Source organism: Engystomops pustulosus, chromosome 6 (assembly GCF_040894005.1).
Source record: "Engystomops pustulosus chromosome 6, aEngPut4.maternal, whole genome shotgun sequence".
In the NCBI taxonomy this organism is placed as follows: Eukaryota; Metazoa; Chordata; class Amphibia; order Anura; family Leptodactylidae; genus Engystomops; species Engystomops pustulosus.
Window position 1 is genome coordinate 18,492,516 of NC_092416.1, and position 14,341 is coordinate 18,506,856.

The 14,341-nt window shown below is 44.2% G+C and overlaps 2 protein-coding genes across 2 annotated transcripts in view; both read right to left on the bottom strand.

The window, feature by feature from the left end:
* LOC140065215 (uncharacterized) overlaps positions 1-11,435 on the bottom strand; it is a 34,262-nt gene extending 22,827 nt beyond the window's left edge. Inside the window, exons 1-2 of the mRNA XM_072112817.1 lie at positions 11,107-11,435; positions 10,614-10,652 (exon numbers count right to left, since the gene is read on the bottom strand). Of these exons, the coding sequence (XP_071968918.1) occupies positions 10,614-10,652; positions 11,107-11,435 (368 nt within the window). The remainder of the gene's footprint in view (positions 1-10,613; positions 10,653-11,106) is intronic.
* Positions 1-14,341, bottom strand: part of LOC140065867 (uncharacterized) — a 181,947-nt gene that overhangs the window by 138,840 nt on the left and 28,766 nt on the right. The window lies entirely within an intron of this gene.

The following is a 14,341-nucleotide window of genomic DNA, read 5'->3' on the forward strand; positions in this document are numbered from 1 at the left end:
CAGCCCCACGTAACACACACCTCATGCCACCTGAGCACCCGCCAGACATGCAGCCCCACGTAACACAGACCTCATGCCACCTGAGCACCCGCCAGACATGCAGCCTTACGTAACACACACCTCATGCCACCTGAGCACCCGCCAGACATGCAGCCCCACGTAACACACACCTCATGCCACCTGAGCACCCGCCAGACATGCAGTCCCATGTAAGATACACCTCATGCCACCTCAGCCCCTGCCAGACATGCAGTCCCATGTAAGATACAGGTGTTCCCTGACCTTACTACAGCCATCCTATCTCCTCCTGTGAAGCCCCCTCACCTCCATACACATGTTTGCACAGTCCCCCTACACAGTCCCCCTGATAGTTCTTCTTGCAGGCAGCCATTACAGCTCCACTTCCTGCACTGTGAGGAGACTGTGTATAAAGCCACGCCCCTTCCCCGGAGGCTCCGCCCCCTCCCGTGACATCACTCCTGCACGGAGCAGCTCCAGTAAGATACAGTGTGAGCTGAGCGGTGCCGGCCTGTGCGCTGTACACCATACCTGTGCGCTCCGGACACTCAGCTCACAGGCAGCGGCGCTTCACTGCCCTCTGTGTGTCACTAGTACCCGCATCAGTTATAAGATGTGGGTACTATGATTACAGTTATAGGAAGTCCGAGGAGGGGGAGAGGAGACCGGCCCCAGACAGAGGAGATCGGCCCTGTCCAGCCAGAAACCGACCGGCCCACCGGGAAAATTCCCAGTGAGTACAATGGCCAGTCCGCCCCTGATAACCCCCTCACATGGCTTGTGTCCTCTCCTGTATATAACCCCCTCACATGGCTTGTGTCCTCTCCTGTATATAACCCCTCACATGGCTTGTATCCTCTCCTGTATATAAACCCTCACATGGCTTGTATCCTCTCCTGTATATAACCCCTCACATGGCTTGTATCCTCTCCTGTATATAACCCCCTCACATGGCTTGTATCCTCTCCTGTATATAACCCCCTCACATGGCTTGTGTCCTCTCCTGTATATAACCCCCTCACGTGGCTTGTGTCCTCTCCTGTATATAACCTCCTCACAGGGCTTGTATCCTTACCTGTATATAACCCCTCACATGGCTTGTATCCTCCCTGTATATAACCCCCTCACATGGTTTGTGTCCTCTCCTGTATATAACCCCTCACATGGCTTGTATTCTCTCCTGTATATAACCCCCTCACATGGTTTGTGTCCTCTCCTGTATATAACCCCTCACATGGCTTGTGTCCTCTCCTGTATATAACCCCCTCACATGGTTTGTGTCCTCTCCTGTATATAACCCCTCACATGGCTTGTGTCCTCTCCTGTATATAACCCCTCACATGGCTTGTATCCTCTCCTGTATATAACCCCCTCACATGGCTTGTGTCCTCTCCTGTATATAACCCCCTCACGTGGCTTGTGTCCTCTCCTGTATATAACCTCCTCACAGGGCTTGTATCCTCTCCTGTATATAACCCCTCACATGGCTTGTATTCTCTCCTGTATATAACCCCCTCACATGGTTTGTGTCCTCTCCTGTATATAACCCCTCACATGGCTTGTGTCCTCTCCTGTATATAACCCCCTCACATGGTTTGTGTCCTCTCCTGTATATAACCCCTCACATGGCTTGTGTCCTCACCTGTATATAACCCCTCACATGGCTTGTATCCTCTCCTGTATATAACCCCCTCACATGGCTTGTTTCCTCTCCTGTATATAACCCCCTCACATGGCTTGTATCCTCTCCTGTATATAACCCCCTCACATGGCTTGTATCCTCTCCTGTATATAACCCCCTTACATGGCTTGTTTCCTCTCCTGTATATAACCCCCTCACATGGCTTGTATCCACTCCTGTATGTAACCACCTCACATGGCTTCTATCCTATCCTGTATATAACCCCCTTACATGGCTTGTGACTTCTCCTGTATATAACCCCTCACATGGCTTGTGTCCTCTCCTGTATAAAGCCCCTCACATGGCTTGTGTTATCTCCTGTATATAACCCCTCACATGGCTTGTGTCCTCTCCTGTATATACCCCACTCACATGGCTTGTATCCTCTCCTGTATATAACCCCTCACAAGGCTTGTATACTTTCCTGTATATAACCCCTCACATGGCTTGTGTCCACTCCTGTATATAACCTCTCACATGGCTTGTGTCCCCTCCTGTATATAACCCCTCACATGGCTTGTGTCCTCTCCTGTATATAACCCCTCAAATAGCTTGTATCCTCTCCTGTATATAACCCCTCACATGGCTTGTATCCTCTCCTGTATATAACCCCTCACATGGCTTTTTTTTCCTCTCCTGTATATAACCCCTCACATGGCTTGTGTCCTCTCCTGTATATAACCCCTCACATGGCTTGTGTCCCCTTCTGTATATAACCCCTCACATGGCTTGTGTCCTCTCCTGTATATAACCCCCTCAAATGGCTTGTATCCTCTCCTGTATATTACCCCTCACATGGCTTGTATCCTCTCCTGTATTTAACCCCTCACATGGCTTGTATCCTCTCCTGTATATAACCCCCTTACATGGCTTGTGACCTCTCCTGTATATAACCCCCTTACATGGCTTGTGACCTCACCTGTATATAACACCTCACATGGCTTGTGTCCTCTCCTGTATATAACCCCTCACATGGCTTGTATTCTCTCCTGTATATAACCCCTCACATGGCTTGTGTCCTCTCCTGTATATTACCCCTCACACAGCTTGTGTCCTCTCCTGTATATTACCCCTCACATAGCTTGTATCCTCTCCTGTATATAACCCCTCACATGGCTTGTATCCTCTCCTGTATATAACCCCCTCACATAGCTTGTATCCTCTCCTGTATATAACCCCTCACATGGCTTGTGTTCTCTCCTGTATATAACCCCCTAACATGGCTTGTATCCTCTCCTGTATATAACCCCTCACATGGCTTGTATCCTCTCCTATATATAACTCCTTTACATGGCTTGTGACCTCTCCTGTACATAACCCCCTCACACGGCTTGTACCCTATCCTGTATATAACCCCCTCACATGGCTTGTAAATACTAATAATAATAATAATTCTTTATTTATATAGCGCACACAGATTACGCAGCGCTGCACAAAGCATGACATATTGGTCCCTGTCCCCATGGGGCTCACAATCCTCTCCTGTATATAACCCCCTCACATGGCTTGTGTCCTCTCCTGTATATAACCCCTCACATGGCTTGTATCCTCTCCTGTATATAACCCCTCATATGGCTTGTGTCCCCTCCTGTATATAACCCCTCACATGGCTTGTGTCCTCTCCTGTATATAACCCCTCAAATAGCTTGTATCCTCTCCTGTATATAACCCCTCACATGGCTTGTATCCTCTCCTGTATCTAACCCTCTCACATGGCTTGTGTCCTGTCCTGCATATAACCCCTCACATGGCTTGTATCCTCTCCTGTATCTAACCCTCTCACATGAACTGTATCCTCTTCTGTATGTAACCCCCTCACATGAACTGTATCCTCTCCTGTATATAACTCTCTCACATGGCTTGTGTCCTCTCCTGTATATAACCCCTCACATGGCTTGTATCCTCTCCTGTATATAACCCCTCACATGGCTTATATCCTCTCCTGTATATAACCTCTCACAAGGCTTGTATCCTCTCCTGTATATTACCCCTCACATGGCTTGTGTCCTCTCCTGTATATAACCTCTCACATGGCTTGTGTCCCCTCCTGTATATAACCCCTCGCATGGCTTGTGTCCTCTCCTGTATATAACCCCCTCATATGGCTTGTATCCTCTCCTGTATATAACCCCTCACATGGCTTGTATCCTCTCCTGTATATAACCCCCTTACATGGCTTGTGACCTCTCCTGTATATAACCCCCTTATATGGCTTGTGACCTAACCTGTATATAACACCTCACATGGCTTGTGTCCTCTCCTGTATATAACCCATCACATGGCTTGTATACTCTCCTGTATATAACCCCTCAAATGGCTTGTGTCCTCTCCTGCATATTACCCCTCACACAGCTAGTGTCCTCTCCTGTATATTACCCCTCACATGGCTTGTATCCTCTCCTGTATATATCCCCCTCACATAGCTTGTACCCTATCCTGTATATAACCCCCTCACATGGCTTGTATCCTCTCCTGTATATAACGCCCTCACATGGCTTGTGTCCTCTCCTGTATATAACCTCCTCCCATGGCTTTTATCCTCTCTTATATATTACCCCCTCACATGGCTTGAATCCTCTCCTGTATATAACCCCTCACATGGCTTTTATCCTCTCCTATATATAACCCACTCACGTGGTTTGTATCCTCTCCTGTATATAACCCCCTCACATGGCTTGTATCCTCTCCTGTATCTAACCCTCTCACATGGCTTGTGTCCTGTCCTCTATATAACCCCTCACATGGCTTGTATCCTCTCCTGTATCTAACCCTCTCACATGAACTATATACTCTTCTGTATGTAACCCCCTCACATGAACTGTATCCTCTCCTGTATATAACTCTCTCACATGGCTTGTGTCCTCTCCTGTATATAACCCCTCACATGGCTTGTATCCTCTCCTGTATATAACCCCTCACATGGCTTGTATCCTCTCCTGTATATAACCTCTCACAAGGCTTGTATCCTCTCCTGTATATAACCCCCTCACATGGCTTGTATCCTCTCCTGTATATAACCCCTCACATGGCTTGTATCATCTCCTGTATATAACTCTCTCACATGGCTTGTGTCCTCTCCTGTATATAACTTCTCACATGGCTTGTATCCTCTCCTGTATATAACCCCTCACATGGCTTGTATCCTCTCCTGTATATAACCCCTCACATGGCTTGTATCCTCTCCTGTATATAACCTCTCACAAGGCTTGTATCCTCTCCTGTATATAACCTCTCACAAGGCTTGTATCCTCTTCTGTATGTAACCCCCTCACATGAACTGTATCCTCTCCTGTATATAACTCTCTCACATGGCTTGTGTCCTCTCCTGTATATAACCCCTCACATGGCTTGTATCCTCTCCTGTATATAACCCCTCACATGGCTTGTATCCTCTCCTGTATATAACCTCTCACAAGGCTTGTATCCACTCCTGTATATATCCCCCTCACGGGGCTTGTGTCTTCTCCTGTATATAACTCCTCACATGGCTTGTATCCTCTCCTGTATATTACCCCTCACATGGCTTGTGTCCTCTCCTGTATATAGCCTCTCACATGGCTTGTGTCCCCTCCTGTATATAACCCCTCGCATGGCTTGTGTCCTCTCCTGTATATAACCCCCTCATATGGCTTGTATCCTCTCCTGTATATAACCCCTCACATGGCTTGTATCCTCTCCTGTATATAACCCCCTTACATGGCTTCTGACCTCTCCTGTATATAACCCCCTTATATGGCTTGTGACCTAACCTGTATATAACACCTCACATGGCTTGTATCCTCTCCTGTATATAACCCCCTCACATGGCTTGTATCCTCTCCTGTATATAACCCCTCACATGGCTTGTGTCCTCTCCTGCATATTACCCCTCACACAGCTAGTGTCCTCTCCTGTATATTACCCCTCACATGGCTTGTATCCTCTCCTGTATATATCCCCCTCACATAGCTTGTATCCTCTCCTGTATATAACCCCTCACATGGCTTGTGTTCTCTCCTGTATATAACCCCCTCACATGGCTTGTATCCTCTCCTGTATATAACCCCTCACATGGCTTGTATCCTCTCCTTTATATAACCCCCTTACATGGCTTGTGACCTCTCCTGTACATAACCCCCTCACACGGCTTGTACCCTATACTGTATATAACCCCCTCACATGGCTTTTATCCTCTCCTGTATATAACCCCTCACATGGCTTGTGTCCTCTCCTGTATATAACCTCCTCCCATGGCTTTTACCCTCTCCTATATATAACCCCCTCACATGGCTTGTATCCTCTCCTGTATATTACCCCTCACATGGCTTGTATCCTCTCCTGTATATTACCCCTCACATGGCTTTTATCCTCTGCTATATAAAACCCCCTCACATGGATTGTATCCTCTCCTGTATCTAACCCTCTCACATATCTTGTCTCCTCTCCTGTATATAACCCTCTCACATGGCTTTTATCCTCTCCTATATATAACCCCCTCACATGGCTTGTATCCTCTCCTGTATCTAACCCTCTCACATGAACTGTATCCTCTCCTGTGTATAACCCCCTCACATGAACTGTATCCTCTCCTGTATATAACCCTCTCACATGGCTTGTGTCCTCTCCTGTATATAACCCTCTCACATGGCTTGTGTCCTCTCCTGTATATAACCCCTCACATGGCTTGTATCCTCTCCTGTATATAACCCCTCACATGGCTTGTATCCTCTCCTGTATATAACCCCTCACATGGCTTGTGTCCTCTCCTATATATAACCCTCTCACATGGCTTGTATCCTCTCCTGTATACAACCCCTCACATGGCTTGTGCCCTCTCCTGTATATAACCCCCTCACATGGCTTATAACCTCTCCTGTATATAACCATCTCACATGGCTTGTGTCCTCTCCTGTATATAACCCCTCACATGGCTTGTATCCTCTCCTGTATATAACCCTCTCACATGGCTTGTGTCCTCTCCTGTATATAACCCCTCACATGGCTTGTGTCCTCTTCTGTATATAACCCCTCACAGTTGAGCTGACAGTTCTAATACATTACTATACATCAGTATGGTATTGTATTAGTTTGGACAAGTGATCATATGATCACTGCTGCGCTGAAGAGCATCGGAACGCAGTGGAATACACCGAGCCGGGCTGAGTGAAGGTAAGTGCAATTTTCGCAACACATGTTTTTTTTTTAAAATGCAGCGGTTTTTCCGAATCCGTTTCGTTTGGCCACGCCCCCCGATTTCTGTCGCGGGCATGCCGGCGCCGATGCGCCAAAATCCGATCGCGTGCGCCAAAATCCCGGGGCGATACAGGGAAAATTGGCGTAAATCGGAAATATTCAGGTAACACGTCGGGAAACCGCGAATCGGGCCCTTAGTAAATGACCCCCATTGTTACAACCCACCCATTGTATCAATCTCGGGATATAGCAACAGTAGCCAAACAATTGTTCACTTCTTCATTAACAACACTGACATCTAGTGACTGCACAAGGTCACTGCGGCCACTGTATGTGTGAAATGATTGCGATCTGTAAAAATTAAACTTACCACTAGAAAACAACAGGAATAAACACTAATATAGGTCTTTATAATAAATCAAACACTTCTGGTAACAACTGAATCAATTCCACACAAATATTGGGTTTTCAAATCTTCATTTACACAGAAAAAAATTATTTTATTAACGATACAATAAAAGTTCTGTTTTATCAAGTACTTGGAAATGGGATGATTCAGTAAAATGTGTTAACCCTTCCAGTACTTCTGTCCCTAAATTCTGGGAGGAAAGTAGTTTTTGGCACCACTTACTCCAGAAGTTTGGGCAATAAATGGGGGACAAAATGTACATTGTGGGGGACATTTACTTCCCCGGTCACTAGAGTTCTCATAAAGTGCATTGTCCGTGTATGATGCCCTGTGCCGCCGTTCACTAAGATCGTGCGCCCGATATCCTGCATGTGTCGCTCCCCGGAGTTCAAGCCATGCAAAACCCCGAAAACGGTGCACAGTCCAACAAAAGTGCAGTGTGACCCTTAGTGGAGGAAATACTGGGGCTCATTCCTGCTGGGAACAATGGATTCCTCATATAAACTGTACATGGGGGTTGTATAGGATTATACCTGGTGGGGTTACAATAGGTATATGGAGGCAGGTATAAGAAACTGTATATATTTAACTGTGGGGGGGGGGGCTGTATATGGAGTATATAAAAAACCTGGGGGTATGTACAAATCATGTGTAGAGGGGGGCTGTGTATACAAATAAAAGGGGGGGGCTGTATATGTAAATGAAAGAGGCTGTATATACATATATCTATCATAGGGGGCTGTGTATAAATTAGTGCAGGATGTGTCAGTGAGTGGTGGTCTCGTTCTCATCTACTCTAGGCCTTTGTGTTTCAGGGCCTGCAGGGGGAGACACTGGATGTGATGCAGATGTCACTTGTGGGGGGTCCGTAAAGCAATCATGATCATTGGCAAAGGTCTCCAAATTTGGTGTAAAGGACTGAAAAACTTCATTTGTTATTTTAGTGTTTTTGACTTTATTTAATATTATTAGTAGTATTAATATCACTTATTGTAGATCAGGATGACGCCTCTGTCCTGGGTCCTGGTCCTTGCAGTCTCTCTATAGAAATGAGGCTGTTCCTGTTGAGGATCGTGGGGCGAGGTTGGAGAAGTTCTTCTACTGCACAGTTTCTAGATGGCGGCAGCAGAAGAGGAACTGGAAGAACCTGCAGGAGACAAGAGCAGGAGACATTTTGACTTGTGAGTCTTGATGTGGAGACCTCTACCATCATCTTTACATGTGGGAAGGGAGCAGCATTATATGGAGAAGTCTTACCAGGGGCCACAGTCCTATCTCGGTGAGGAGACCTGAGTCTTTAGGGCTGTTACAGAGGGCAGGGGACATGTCCTCCTCCTCTATCCGTAGGGGAATGGCTACACCTGGAGCACAACCTGCAAGAGACATTGAGAAACTGAGATCTTTACGATGCTGGGAGCCTTCCACATGAGAAAGGAGAGGATCATATGGAGAAGCCTTACCATGGATCCCGGTCATGTCCAGCTGGACGTCTACAGACAGAGGGCCAGCGGTGGCAGAGTGGAGCAGAACATCTCTTTTCTTCCGGATCAATTCTAACTTAACAGATGTGAGATAAATACTATCCCAGACTGACCCAAAGAAGATGAAGAATTTTGGAGCAAGATACCCAAGATAGATAGAAGTCACCGCGGGATCAGTAGGCTTCATAATCATTTAGGGATAAAAGTTTTCAAGTCCGGTCACTGTGTTTTGACCCAGTCTAACTTCTTCAATTTGAAGAACATCTGATTGCTGGTGAATCGAGAGAGAAGATATTGTTCATCTCCTTTTGAATAAAGACTCTTCTCATGGTTCTTCTACTCTATGGTGTCTATGCTGCTGCAACACAGGAGGAACCTGAGGAACCTGCAAGAGACAAGACCATGAGACTTTGTGACTGATGAGACCTGATGTGGACACCCTCTAGCGTCATATGAATATCTCCTCATAATATAAGAAGTAAAAGAGTTTTAGATAGTTGTGTATTTACCCTGAAGGTCTTCTCTCTCCGCTGCTGCTACTGATTCTGTGGCAGAAAGATAAGATTTTATTATCAATATGTCACTGCATAGGGAAATATTGGGGAGACCCTGGATATAGAACATATACACCCCTCCCCTACTGCCCAAGAAGAGAATGGATACACAATGGGGCTTTTTATATATACATTTGCAAGACTCTTTAAGAGAAGTGATACACATTCATATATAGAGAGCGCCCCCTACAGACCACTATAGATAGATAGAAAATGAAATATCACTTACCTCTTCTTGCTGCTGTGTCTCTGCAGACACTTTGGTCTCCACCACCTGCGTCTTGGCCTAAAGGAAACAAAAAGTAGATAAATCATCTCCATATCATGAGCGAAGACATGACCCAGGATCAGTCTAGGAGGTTCTATACATCGTTGTGTTTTGGGTCATGTTCTGTTGATACTGAGAAGGGCAGAGCTCAACAAAGAAAGGTATGTGACCCCCATGTGCTCTCCAACAATATATATTCAGTCCTGTTTCTTTTATATACTTACTGTAGAGACTCCTCGCTCGGCCCGACCTCCATCACCTCCTGTCCTAAAGGTCTATAACAGAAAATACAGAGAATATTGTAGGACCATTAGTACGAAGTAAATATACAGTATATAGTCTATATATAATCAGTTTATAATATCTGAGCTCTGTTCTCACCCTCTTGGACTCTCTTCAACTACCTCTGCAACCACTTGTCCCTCCTCTTCCGGTGCTTCCTCCTCCTCTTCCTGTGGTTCCTCCTCCTCTTCCTGTGCTTCCTCCTCCTCCTTGCTATATGATATAAAACATAAATGATTTCACTATTTACCACTAATAGGGAGCAGATTATATGGAGATTGGGTAAGAATTGTAATTATACAGGTTTTATATTCTTCCGTATAACAGAATGGGATGAACCACAATAATCCACTGTCTGATGTTCACTAAAAAAATACTATTTATAAGGTGTAACAACATTTGTGAGATCGTAAACTTACATGGTATCAAGTACAAACGGTGTAAATCTCATCACTGTTCTTATCCTAAAATAGAAAACACAGCGCTGGTTACTGGAACTGCCCCGTATATGTCCCCCATTTACCCCTCGTGTCCCCTATATAGTCCTCATGTCCCATATATACTCCTATTTTTTTATTCCCATTTACCCCTCATGTCCTCCATATGCCCCTGTTGTCCCTAATGTTGTACCTAACATAAGTGGTTGCCTAAATAGAAAATCACTTATAATAATAAATATCTATAATATGTATTAACCCCTTCATATAAGTTCAGAATCTTATACAGAACAGTAGTGTCATGTAATTACCGTACTGGCAGGTCAGACATGGCCACGCGCCTCCGCCACCTGTTGGGGAACATGATGAGATATATGAGATATACCGGAGATTCTCCGTCATAGACATAATACAATGTGACGTCACTATATATTCCCATCGGAACAACCAATCAGATCATGTACAAGCCCTCATGCTCCTCTATGTCCTGTGTTACACTGGGATACATATAGGTGTCTCATGTATGATGGTGATGCTGGGAATATGATGGTCTGGAGATTATATGCTGCATATTATAAAGTAGATTGGCCTTTCCGCTACACAATGATGGAGATTTATTAAGACTAGAGGATACTGAAGGTGAAGCCGTTACCCAGAGCCAATAAAGACAACTCAAACAAGCAAATTGTGATGTGTTCTGTTATCTAGAGAACTGCTGCAACTGTATGTCCTGTTATGTACTAGGTAAATAATGAAATAAGTCATTTATCTCAAAAATATAAATTATTGCTCTGATTTACTTACATAGCCATCTCCTCCTCTTCCTCCTTGCTGTTAATTTCCTCCTCCGTCTCTGCCTCTTCCTCCTCCCTGATGTACATCACCTTCACCTCTCTGTCCTCTACCTCCTCCTCTTCATTACTCTCTTCCGGCCTGATGTAAATCGCCTCCACTTCTGTCTCTTCCACCTCCGTCTCCTCCTCATCATCTCCGATGTTACCCTCCTCTTCATCACTCTCCTCCGGCCTGATGTAAATCGCCTCCACTTCAGTCTCCTCCACCTCCTCCTCTCCGATGTTATTATCCTCCTCCATCACCAACTCCTCCACCTCTTCCTCCTCGTAGTTATCCATTCTGTAGGCAACAAAAAGATAATTAGTGCCCAGAACATCCTCTACGATCTCTACAGATGGAGACATAATAGACATCATCAACTTGTACCCAATATCTCAACCTAAGATGTGAAGACTTTATGGTTCCTTCTATTTTTGGCTTGATTTTTCATCATCATCTTTAGTCCTCTCTGACTATCCCTTCTACTATACCTGATCTATAAGACCCTGATATCTAACAACCATGGTGGACCTCTACAGCACCCAACGGTTCAGTGAAAGGTTCATGAACCCAGAAAAGGTACCAATGGGAACCCAAAATACAATTTACTATAAAACAGCATTCAATACCCTTCCCTCTATTGTCCACAGTTATCAGTAATATATAGGGGCTCTAGAGCAAAACTCAGGGGGGTGGGGTTGCCACATCTAGTTCTTACTATGCATCTTACAGCCACCACAAGTGGGCGCTCACTACATACAGACTTATACACCTATTATTATATACAGAGGGACCTGTATACAGTGAGCTCCCCCTAGTGGTGGCTGCAAGAAGACATTGTACATTTACAGGAAAGATGAACTTACTGCAATCGCACTCTATATCTCACCGACACCAACTCTACAACAGAGGAAAAAGAAAGAAGTGGCCATTACCAAAGAGGAGGAGACACGATAGAAGAAAATGAAGGACAAAACAGGAGCTGAGGACACAGTGAACTTACCTCCAACACCTACAGCAAACCCTCAGAGGATTCTTAGTTCCGCAGATCCTTATATAGCCGTGTGATGTCATATTGTAGGAGGGAGGAGCCAGCAGCACAACATTCCATGACATCATAAGCAGGAGAAGTTTTTCTAGAATGATAAGGCAGCCAATCAAAAAGCAGGATGATGTGAGGGGAGGAGCCAACAGCACATTCTATTATCAATAAACTTTATTTATAATGTTTTGTTTCACACACAATATTATAGAAATAATGTCCCCGGTTGTTTTTTGCTATTGGTAATGATGTATAATAATGTATATTTGTATAATGGGAGGATTGTTATATGGTTTATGTTATTCCTTCCTTTTTCTTATAATAAGTATAAAATTAACAGAAAACCTAAAAACCAGGAGAATAAACTGATGATAAGAGAAAGACATGGAAACAAAGATCAGGTTATTGTATCAGATACACAGAAAAGTAATGGACATTTACTATGAGTAATTATCACTGACATCTCATCCATCATTACCTAAAGCGACAGCACAAAGCGGGAGGAAAAATGCCGACCTCAGCTCTTTTTACTGCTTTTTCTCTTTCCATTTCATAAGAAAAGACACAGACATCTCTCCTCACTTCCAGTAACATCTTCACTATAAATTATTGTCTAGTCTATCATCTTCAGGCTTCATATATATGTATGTTTCCTATTATAGACTTTTAGGACAGGAGGTGATGGAAGCCTTGGCCAGCGAGGAGTCTCTCCAGTAAGTATTAAGAACTAGAATTTACATTGCTAGACTCCACTTGGGGGGTCACATACTTTTCTGCTATGAGCTCTGATCCTCTTAGTATCCAAAGAACAAGACCCAGAACAATCACCAATACTATAAAAGTATAGAACCTTCTACACAGATCGTGGGACAGGTCCTTCAACAATCACATTGAGATAACTTAGGGGTTTTTTTAGGCCAAGACACAGGTGGTGGAGGCCCAAGTGTCTGAGGAGAACAGTCAGGTAACAGTTTACCAGATGCGGTCTCTAGGGGGCGCTTAGGGGGCACTTAATGTAGGAATGTTTAACATCCTTTTTACATTATGTAAATGTACCTGTAAAGAGCTCCCCCTTGTGGTGGCAGACATTGGGGGACATGTGTTTTTATTTTTACTAGTTAATTGTCTCATTTTGTGACTTTTGTCATTGTTGCGACTTTTCACTGCGACTTTTGCTGTCATTTTCCAAGTAAACCTTCGTTTGCACCTTGTGCCTTATGTTTCTTTAATTTCAGATATTCTGAGCAATGTTTCAATTATGTATCACTTTTTTTGCTTATTTTTGTGACTTTTTAGGCACAAATCTGCACTTTGTCCATGGGCCCTGTTTTAATATGTAAATTGGAATAATTTTACAGGCTTTAAATGTTTACAATTTAGCAGATTAACCTGTATTTCTAAAATTCATACATGTTTTTAATAATTTATTGGTTACTTATAAAGGTGAGGTCACACATTGCATTTTGATTGCGTTTTAAAACCCATTAAAACAGCTGAGGAGAGGTTATTTGCATAAATACATTGCTGTTAACATTTACGTTTACAAAGCAGCATGTAAACGTGACATTATCGCATGAATTAACACTGCATTAAAATTGCATTTGCAATGCGTTTGGAAAATCAAATGCTAACAGTAATGTCATTAGGCAAATCACCCTCCTCCACTGTTTCAATAGGTTTCAAAATGCCATCACAATGCAACTTGTGACCGCAGCCTCATATGACGTCAACTCCCTGGGGTATGACTGCAGGGCTAAAAAATGTAGGACACACCTTCAAATCCAAAATGTAAATAAGTGTTCTCTCCTGTATATAACCCCTCACATGGCTTGTGTCCTCTCCTGTATATAACCCCTCACATGGCTTGTATCCTCTCCTGTATATAACCCCTCACATGGCTTGTATCATCTCCTGTATATAACCCCTCACATGGCTTGTGTCCTCTCCTGTATATAACCCCTCACATGGCTTGTATCCTCTCCTGTATATAACCCCCTCACATGGCTTGTATCCTCTCCTGTATATAACCCCCTCACATGGCTTGTATCCTCTACTGTGTATAACCCCTCACATGGCTTGTGTCATCTCCTGTATATTACCCCTCACATGGCTTGTATCTTCTCCTGTATATAACCCCTCACATGGCTTGTATCCTCTCCTGTA